The sequence below is a fragment of the Centropristis striata genome, chromosome 8 (assembly GCF_030273125.1).
Source record: "Centropristis striata isolate RG_2023a ecotype Rhode Island chromosome 8, C.striata_1.0, whole genome shotgun sequence".
Classification (NCBI taxonomy): Eukaryota; Metazoa; Chordata; class Actinopteri; order Perciformes; family Serranidae; genus Centropristis; species Centropristis striata.
The window spans coordinates 249,411-260,169 of record NC_081524.1 but is presented as its reverse complement, the minus strand read 5'-3'; the positions used below and the strand labels follow the sequence as shown (position 1 = coordinate 260,169).

General features: G+C 42.7%; 1 protein-coding gene across 1 annotated transcript; it reads left to right on the top strand.

Annotated features, from left to right (window-relative positions):
* Positions 1-261: 261 nt before the first annotated feature.
* On the top strand, positions 262-7,302 carry prune (prune exopolyphosphatase). The gene is made up of 9 exons (XM_059339962.1): positions 262-483; positions 2,112-2,219; positions 2,429-2,625; positions 3,198-3,382; positions 3,748-3,903; positions 4,715-4,806; positions 5,831-5,989; positions 6,595-6,685; positions 6,759-7,302. The coding sequence occupies exons 1-9, from the start codon at positions 448-450 to the stop codon at positions 7,001-7,003; spliced, it is 1,269 nt and encodes a 422-aa protein (XP_059195945.1). The 5' UTR covers positions 262-447; the 3' UTR covers positions 7,004-7,302.
* The last annotated feature ends 3,457 nt before the right edge of the window (positions 7,303-10,759 follow it).

Below are 10,759 nucleotides of genomic sequence, written 5' to 3'. Positions count from 1 at the left end.
ATTTTATTGGACTTTAATACCAGACTGCTGCTTGATTTATTATTTTATTTCAGTTATAAATAAATAATAAATAACCTGTCCAGAGTCAGCTGGTCTGATCCAGACCCCAGGAGAAGAAGGGGTTAATGGCAATGATAAAATATAATAATAATAATAAAAATAATAATAAAAATAATAATAATAAATTAAAAAAATAAACATCTCTCCTTCCTCCCGCCTCGTGTCTCCGACGCTCCCTGAACGCCTCCTGACCTTTCAACCCGCTGCTCTCCGCTCCTCCGGTCCGCCTCGTTACCGGCTCCGGGACCCGTCACCCGCAGCCCCGAGACACCAGCTACCGTCTACCGGCGCCGGGACCCGACCAGAGCCGCTACCGCTACCGGGCTAGCAGCCGGTTAGCACAGCTAGCAGCCGGTTAGCACAGCTAGCAGCTAACAGCTAACGGAGATGGAGGAGTTCCTGACGAGCTGCAGGGCCGTGAAGGTAACACACACACGTTAGCCTGTTAGCCTGTTAGCTTGTTGGCCTGTTAGCTTGTTAGCCTGTTAGCTCTAACGGTCAGTTTGTTGTTTGTTTACAAGAATCCGACCGGAAGTCTGACAAGATTTTCAAAGTAACCAAATATTATTAATGATTTGTATTATTTATCAGGCACTGGAGCACAAAGACCTTCTGTTAAATATTATTTAAATATTATTAGACAGTTTTTAACTGAAAGTGAAACTTCGGTTCAGTTTCATTCTGACTGAAAATAAACTGATCACACAATATAATAATCATATAATATCCAGATATATATATACATATATATATATATATATATATATATATATATATATAGATTCACTCAGAGATAACTCATGTTTTCACTTATATTTTATATATTTTATTGTTTTTACCACTTAACATACACAAAGTAATGGGATAAAGTATTATTCCTCCTTGTTTTCTTCAGTTTCTCGTTCATTTTAATGTCTGGTTCAACTAAAGGTTCATTTGTTTGGAAAAATATGATGAGAACAACAAAAATAGCTCATCAATTTATTTCAAAATATCAATAAAACCATGTTAAATGTCTAGATATCAACTCTTAAATTAAACCCTTATCAGATATTTTGTTGTTATCATTATATTTGTCCAAACAAATGAACCTTTAGTTGAACCAGACATTAAAATGAACCAGAAACTGAAGGAAACCAGGAGGTCTGATGATGTTTACCATGACTGAATAAACATAAACACAACAACAGTGACAGTAAATGAGAATAAAACTGGAAACAAACAGGAATATTAATAATAATAATTCAGCTGTGGCCATATTGTCTTTATCGTCCAACTCATTTCTGACAATATAAGTTTGTTGTTTAATCTGCTTATTGTTGACTTCCTGTTTACTCTTTATGTATTCCAGGTTTTATTTGTTTTATTATCATGGCATTGTGTATATTTGTATGATCTTATAGTCTATATTTAATGATGTTTGACAATAAAGAGTGTAAAAGAAGATTATGATTTATGATAATATATGTTGTTTATGCTCCTGTTCTTATTGACTGTAACGATCTTGTTTATACCTAGTATTTTATTTTGACAGGACATTTATCTATAAGAGCAGTCAGGGAACAAATATTAATAAATGTTTGTTTTATTTGGAGACATTTAGTTAAAAGTGTCAAGTTGAACATTTTGAATGGTGAGAAAACAGCTAGGATGAGGCTTTTATTTTGAATTTTATTTTACTATTACTATACAGTAGCCATGAGGGCTTTTATTTTTGAAAACAAGCATTTCCCCAAACTTCCTGTTAAGATGAATTACTTTGTGGGGCTTTTTAAGCTTCATGGTGAACTTCCTGTTGGGATACTGTTGATCTCTAGGGCTTTTACTTTGGAAACTTAGTCCATCCCAAATTTGCTTTTACCATACAGGGACAATTTGGGGCTTTTATTTTGAAAACCAAGCTTCATCGTAGACTCCCTGTTGGGATACTGTTGCTCTCTGGAGAAAAATAAGATCCATCCCTAGTTTCCATACAGAGACTGTTGGGGGCTTTTATTTTGACATTCATGTTCCTGTGTTATTAAAGTGTTTTCTGACTGAATGTGGTGCAGGTGGACCCGGAGCAGCCGGGTCCAGGGGTCCACGTGGTCCTGGGGAACGAGGCCTGTGACGTGGATTCCATGGTGTGTGCTCTGACCTACGCCTACTTCCTGTCCAAGGTGAGTCCCTCCAGGTGTCCTCAGCGTGTCCCGGTACCCGAGTGTCTCCGTCTCCGTCAGACGGACTAAAGACACAAATGACTAAAAAAAGACACAAAATGACTAAAGAAAGACACAAAATGACTAAAAAAAGACACAAATGACTAAAGAAAGACACAAAATGACTAAAGAAGGACCCAAACTGACTACCTGAGTGTGCCTGTCCGTAGACGGGTGAGTCTCTGGTGTTGCCGCTGATGAACATCCGGCAGGCGGAGCTGCCGCTGCGCTCCGATAACGTCTTCCTGCTGCAGCAGCTGGACCTGAACCAGGACCTGCTGCTGTTCAGGGACCAGCTGGACCTGAAGACGCTGCACCGCCACGGCCGCCTGCGGCTCACGCTGGTCGACCACAACGTCCTGCCCAGGTACGCACACCTGACAGGTACTCTCACACACCTGACAGGTACTCACACACACCTGACAGGTACTCTCACACACCTGACAGGTACTCACACACACCTGACAGGTACTCTCACACACCTGACAGGTACTCTCACACGCCTGACAGGTACTCTCACACATCTGACAGGTACTCTCACACACCTGACAGGTACTCTCACACACCTGACAGGTACTCTCACACATCTGACAAGTACTCACACACACCTGACAGGTACTCACACACATCTGACAGGTACTCTCACACACCTGACAGGTACTCACACACACCTGACAGGTACTCACACACACCTGACAGGTACTCACACACATCTGACAGGTACTCTCACACACCTGACAGGTACTCTCACACACCTGACAGGTACTCTCACACACCTGACAGGTACTCACACACATCTGACAGGTACTCACACACACCTGACAGGTACTCTCACACACCTGACAGGTACTCACACACACCTGACAGGTACCAAAAAAGACTAAAAAAAGACACAAGATGTCTAAATACACACCTGTCCTACCTGTGTGTGTCCTGCAGTTCCGACAGCGACCTGGAGGGGGCGGTGGTGGAGGTGATTGACCATCACCTGCTGGAGAGAGAGCCCTCCCCTTCTTGTCCTGTTACCGTGGAGACGGTGGGATCCTGTGCTACCTTGGTAACCGAACGCATCATCCAGAAAGCTCCGGAGGTCCTGAACCAGCAGGTCGCTCACCTGCTCTATGGTAAACACCTGGACAAGTCCTCTCAGGTCCTCACAGGTCCTCTCAGGTCCCCACAGGTCCTCTCAGGTCCCCACCGGTCCTCACAGGTCCTCACAGGTCCCCACATGTCCTCTCAGGTCCCTACAGGTCCTCACAGGTCCCCACATGTCCTCTCAGGTCCTCACAGGTCCTCTCAGGTCCCCACAGGTCCTCACAGGTCCTTAAAGGTCCTCAGACACCTGACCAGTGTGTGACTGTGTGTAGTTGTTGTTGTTGTGTATAACTGTGTGTTGTGTTGTTGTGTTGTGGTGTATAACTGTGTGTTGTGTAGTTGTTGTTGTTGTGTATAACTGTGTGTTGTGTTGTGTTGTTGTGTTGTTGTGTAGCGGCGGTGGTCCTGGACTGTGTCAACATGGCGCCCTCTGCTGGTAAAGTGACTCGTAAGGACAGCGAGCTGGTGGCGGCGCTGGAGACTCGGTTCGTTCTGCCTCACAGAGACGACTTGTTCAACTCGCTGCACCAAGCCAAGTTCAACGTCTCAGGTCAGTAAAAATACAGAATATTTGATGATAAACAACAGAATATTTGATGATAAACTACAGAATATTTTATCTGAAGTGCCTTTGGTTTAGACGGTGACGGCGTTTTTGGTCTTAAAAACGTTAAAATGTGCCTCCAAAGTGTAAAAGTGTAATCCTCTCCTCCGTAGCGTGTCGTCTACACTGACAAGACACAAAACTCTGATCTGATCTGCTCACGTCACGTATGTGTTTACGTCACATACATGCTCCAGGACAGGAAATAAAGAAACGTGGGATTATTTCCATGGTGGGACCTTCAAGCTGCTCTGGCAGCTCTAATAAACTTACAGGAGTCTTTCCACCAAATGTCCAGGATATGTACAGATAGTATTAGTGAACAGAGAAGGATCTGGAATTACCTCCATCACATTCTGGATGCAGCGATTGGTGGGAGGAGCCAGACGGCTGTGAACGAGACCTGGGAGATCTAGTGATGGAGGAGAACTTTGTGGAAGGAGTAGCTGATGAAAACTTCCACATGCCCAAAGATGCTCTTATGGCTTTAAGTGATGCCGCCTGGCTGCATACAATCACATTCACACACTTTAGATCACCGTATCAGCAGATTTCCTCATGGAAACACTCAATAAACCAGGAATAAAATACAGGACTGAGTGTACTAGTACTCAGAGTACTGAGAGTACTAGTACTCAGAGTACTGTGATGTGTCTCAGGTCTGAGTAGTGTGTGTACTAGTACTCAGAGTACTGTGATGTGTCTCAGGTCTGAGTAGTGTGTGTACTAGTACTCAGAGTACTGTGATGTGTCTCAGGTCTGAGTACGGAGCAGATGCTGCTGAAGGACATGAAGGCTGTTTCAGGAAGTCTCAACGTGGCGATTTCAGTCCTATACCTCCCAGTACAGGTACACACAGACACACACACACACACACACACACACACACACACACAGACACACACACACACACACACACACACACAGACACACACACACACACACACACACACACACACACACACACAGACACACACACACACACACACAGACACACACACACACACACACACACACACACACACACACACACACACACACACAGGGCCGGCTCTAGCCCATTTGGTGCCCTAGGCGAGATCCATTCGTGTTGAACTGTAGGTGGAACTCCTGTTTGTGTTTGTCCATGGTGCCAACCAGCTATATAATACAACTGTCTGTCTATATAATTATTAACTTACAAGTAAATTCTCAAAGAAGCAGCTGGAGACGCTAACAAAGTTAGAGACAAGAGAGACGATGAAAGTGCAAACCGTGCGAATAATGTGCTTAACTGTGTTAAGCTAGCGTTGCTATATTTCAACCTAGCTAGCAAGCTAACACAAATGAAACGTCTTCACTCAAAACAGCATTTAAACAAAGATTGGGACTTCTCCTCCTCTTTTCTTCTCTTTGGATACTGAGCACCAGAGAGCTTTGACGGTGTTTCATCTTGAAGATTTATCAAAACATAACGTGTCCTGACCTCTGTGACAGCGATCTGACCGTCTAAAGGGGGGCAAGGCAATGACCACATGTCACGTGACTCAGCACCACAAGTGACTAAATGTCATTGTTTATCTGTTTCTTTATTTTGTTAATATTTATTATTTTCAAGACAGAACAAGAAGGGAGGGCGACAATGGGCATCGAAAATTCTTATTGTTTTTTTTTCCTCCCTCGAGGGTGAGTAGCGGCGCCCCTCCAGCAGATGGCGCTCTAGGCGACCGCCTATGTCGCCTATGTCGCCCAGAGCCAGCCCTGCACACACACACACTGTACTACACACAGAATCTACAGACTACAGCTGCTCAGAGGGCATTCTGGGTAATGTAGGAGATCACTGACTGTGTGTGTGTGTGTGTGTGTGTGTGTGTGTGTGTGTGTGTGTCAGGACTTCCTGAAGGGGGCGGAGCTGGAGGCGGAGCTCTCAGATTTCTGTCTGAAGTTTGGATACGACTTCCTGCTGCTGATGTCGATATCACATGACGAGAAGAAAGAACCAATCAGAGAGCTCGCTGTGTTCAGCCACAGCGCCGCCTGCAGGCACCAGGTAGTACTGCAGTAATACTACTTCTAATACTATTACTAATGCTACAAATAATACTACAGTAATACTATTACTAATACTACAAATAATACTATTACTAATACTAAAATTATACTACTGTAATACTACAGTAATACTACTACTAATACTACTACAGTAATACTACAAATAATAATACTATAGTAATACTACTATACATTTTTTATCAGTATTACTACATATTACTACAATATTACTACAGTAGTACTACATTATTACTATATATTACTACAATATTACTACAGTAGTACTACATTATTACTATATATTACTACAGTATTACTACAGTAGTACTACAGGATTACTATATATTACTACAGTAGTACTACAGTATTACTATGTATTATTATCAGTATTACCACAGTAGTACTACAGTGTTACTATATAATATCAGTAGTACTACAGTAGTATTACAGTATTACTATGTATTATTATCAGTATTACTACAGTAGTACTACAGTGTTACTATATAATATCAGTAGTACTACAGTAGTATTACAGTATTACTATATATTACTATCAGTATTACTACAGTAGTATTACAGTTTTCTCTGACTCCTCCCCCTCAGGTGAGTGTTTACCTGGAGCAGGCTCAGAGCCCCGCCCTCAGCCTCCGTCCAATCAGCAGCCCCCACCCTCACATCACCGCCTATCACCAAGGTAACCTGCTGTGATGTCATGATGATGTCATGAGGTGTTTTCTCAGGTGTGACGTCGTTCTTCTTCTTGACAGGAAACACCGTGGCGTCCCGTAAGAAGCTCCTCCCCCTTGTTAAGGACTTCCTGAAGGAACAGGACGCCGGTTGCCTTGGCGACGGTCGTCTAGGAGACGCAGCGGACGAGGAGGCGGAGTCTCGGTTCCCGCCGACGCCGATGAACAGCCTGGTGGACGGCTGCCCGCTGGACGCCGGGCCGCCGCCGCGCCTCAGCGCCAGAGACCTGGAGGAGAAGATCAGCCAGATGACCTCCGACCCCTGACCCCACAGGGACACGCTTTATTCTGAAACACCACCTGTCAGCCCTTCACAATAAAAGCTGTGTCCAGCAGGAGGTGCCACAGATCAACCAAAAACAAATTTATCCTCATTTTATTTACATTAAATAAAACAAAATGTTTCACATGATTTTTATTTTTATTTGATTGAAAGTTTTAAGAAACACAAAATTATCTTTAATTGAACTTTTGTTTGTTTGTTTGTTTGTTTGATTTCATTGTTTAAATGTAATCAGCTGTTTGTTTCATTAAAAACATTAAATATCAGGACAATCAGCAAAAAGTGTCACGCCTTTATTGTGAAAATGTGAGAAACGCTTTTATTCTGAAACACCTGTCAGCCCTTCAAAATAAAAGACACTGATACTACAGTGAGAAACGTTTTATTCTGAAACACCACCTGTCAGCCCTTCACAATAAAAGTTGTGTCCAGCAGGAGGCGCCACAGATCTGCAGATCGTTGTGATTTATAATCAATAACCACAAACATCCTTTATTTACTTTAAATAAATTAAAATGTTTCAGGTGATTTTTATTTGATTGAAAGTTTAAAGAAACACAAAATGAACTTTGTTTGATTTCAGTGTTTTTAAATCAGCTGTTTCTTTCATTAAAAACTCAGTATTAAATAAACAAATAGGACAATCAGTAAAAAGTGTCATGCCTTTATTGTGAAAATGTGAGAAATGTTTGAGGTGCTTTTAATCTGAAACACAAAAGTGTGTTGATGTGATTATACAGAGAAATAATAAAATAATCTGCAGAGTGAAAATGAGCTTTTTAAGGTTATTTAATGAATAAATACGTCTGATTTGTTTGTTCAGAGCTTCAGTGAAAACTGATTAAGATAGATGAGTTTCTCATAGAAGTATACGGGCGCCACATGTTTATATCTTCACGTCAATAAAAACAGTTTCCACCATAAAATCTGTTTCCTGTTGATTTGATGTCGGTAAGAGTCTGTCTGGTCATGTGATCAAACACTTCCTGTGGCTGTTTCACAATAAGTGTCGTCAGGAAGAGATTTTATTGTGAAACAGACAGGAAGTAGCAAGAGGAAGTGAGTGCTGAGCTGCAGGTAGAAACAGAAGAAGAAGAAGAGTCTCTGTGGCTGCAGCTGCTTTTATTTCATATGAAAATATAAACAAACTGTGACATCACAATCACACAAACAACCAGTTTACATACATAAACAATAAACAACAATAAACATACACTCAAACAATCTGCTGTCCTGTGCTGCTGCTAAAGATAAATATTTTAAATATATATACATATATATTACATTTATAAATATAGGAGTAAAAATAACTTCTATAACATTACAGTAGTTCTGCAGTAGTATTACACTAATACTACAGTAGTAATACTGTACTACTGTAGTATTACACTAATACTACAGTAGTAATACTGTACTACTGTACTACTACTGTAATCCTACAGTAGTACTGCAGTAGTATTTCACTTGTATTACAGTACACTAGTAGTACTACTGTAGTACTACTGTAGTACTGCAGTAGTATTTCACTTGTATTACAGTACACTAGTAGTACTACTGTAGTACTACTGTAGTACTGCAGTAGTACTACAGTATATATTATATTTATTGAAAACAAAGAGACATTTGAACGTTTCCTCAGTCAGAATAAATCAAATAATTAACAATCAGAAGTTTATTGTTATTGAAATATTTCAGATTAAAATAAATAATAATAATAAACACGAAGTGAACTAGGCGGGCAGCAGGACCCTGGGGACGCCTCAGCTCAGAGGGCTGACCCCAGCCTCACCTGGAGCCTCAGCCTCGACCAATCAGAGAGCAGCTGGTGGAAATATGCAGCACAACCACAACAACCTGTTGGATGAGAGACAGACAGTTAGAGAGACAGACAGACGGACAGAGAGAGAGACGAGTCTGGTCTCATGCTGGTCAGAGGACGCCGTGACATCACTGTGACATCATGAGCGACCCCGAGAACAGGTACGTTTACCCCTTAACTCACTCTGTGTGTGTGTGTGTGTTTCCTGTTTCAGCACAAAGAGGAACTTTCATTTAAACTCATCGTTCGTGTTTCAGACAGTCAGTGAACGCACCACAGTGATACCACACACACACACACACACAGACACACACACACACACACACAGACACAGACACACACACACACACACACACACACACACAGACACAGACACACACACACACACACACACACACACACAGAGAACCAACACTATCATCATCCAATAAAAGCTGAAGGTTCTTTAGTGGAGAAAACATTGATTCAGTCGCAGAACATTGAATCAAAACATGTTTGACTTGTTCATCAGTAGGAGGGTTCTACCTGAGGAACCGCCTCCTCGCCATGATGTCATCAGACGGGTCAGAACCTGTGACCTGAACACCGGCAGGTTCTCAGGTGTTCTAAAGTGTTCTCAGGCGTTCTCAGGTGTGGCCAGGTGTGTGTCAGATAACGTGTTTCTGCTTCAGTTACAACAAACAGAGGAACAATAGGCCCCGCCCCTCCTCACCTGCTCAGGTGTGTCCTGAACATTCAGAATCAGGTTCGTTCAGTCTGACTCAGATTTATTTTTGAACGTGGAGCTGACGAGGTTTACCTGTCGACAGGTAAGACTCACCTGACGACTCAACACAGAACCAAGAACCAGGAACCAGGAACCAGGAACCAGGAACCATTAGCCCTTTAAGAGACAGAAAACTGAACGGAGTCTGGAACCAGAGAGAGAGAGTGTGTGTGTGTGTGTGAGAGAGAGAGAGTGTGTGTGTGTGTGTGTGTGTGTGTGTGAGAGAGAGAGAGAGTGTGTGTGTGTGTGTGTGAGAGAGAGAGAGAGAGTGTGTGTGTGTGTGTGTGTGTGTGTGTGTGTGTGTGTGTGTGTGTGTGAGAGAGAGAGAGAGTGTGTGTGTGTGTGTGTGAGAGAGAGAGAGTGTGTGTGTGTGTGTGTGAGAGAGAGAGAGAGAGAGTGTGTGTGTGTGTGTGTGTGTCCATCCATCCATTCTCGTCCGCTTATCCGGGGCCGGGTCGTGGGGGCAGCAGGCTAAGCGTATATAAATATTTATATATTTATATAAATATATAAATATTTATATAAATATATAAATATTTATATATCTATATATATATAAATCCTCTGAGAACCTCCTGGTGGTGGAGGTCTGTTGCTCCAGTGATCCTGGTGGGGTCCTAGTGGTCCCAGGGGAGGGGCCCCACTAAGAGACATTCAGAGACCCTTATGAAGTGGGAACATGGTCATCAGTGTACCGGGTACCGGGGCCCCTCCTGGAGCCAGACCTGGGAGGGGCCCCTCCTGGAGCCAGACCTGGGAGGGGCCCCTCCTGGACCCAGACCTGGAGGAACCCAGAACCAGACCTTCTGCACCAACAGCAGGCGGAGTACCCGGCCTTCTTGGAGTCTCTGGGTGGTGTCCTGCAGGGGAACCACCTGGGGACTCTGTAGTTATCTGGGAGACTTCAAGGATCACCTGGGTAACGATGACGGTACCTGGAGGAGGTGATTGGGAGGAACGGCCCGATCTGAACCAGAGTGGTGTTCTGTGATTGGACTTCTGTTCTAGTCACGGTTTGTCCAGAACTAACACCATGTTAGAACATAGAGCTGCTCATTAGTGTTATTTCATTTTTTTATTTTTTATTATTGTCTTTCTTATACAGAATTATTAATATTTTAAGGCTCTCACAGACATTAAAAACGTGTCAGCTG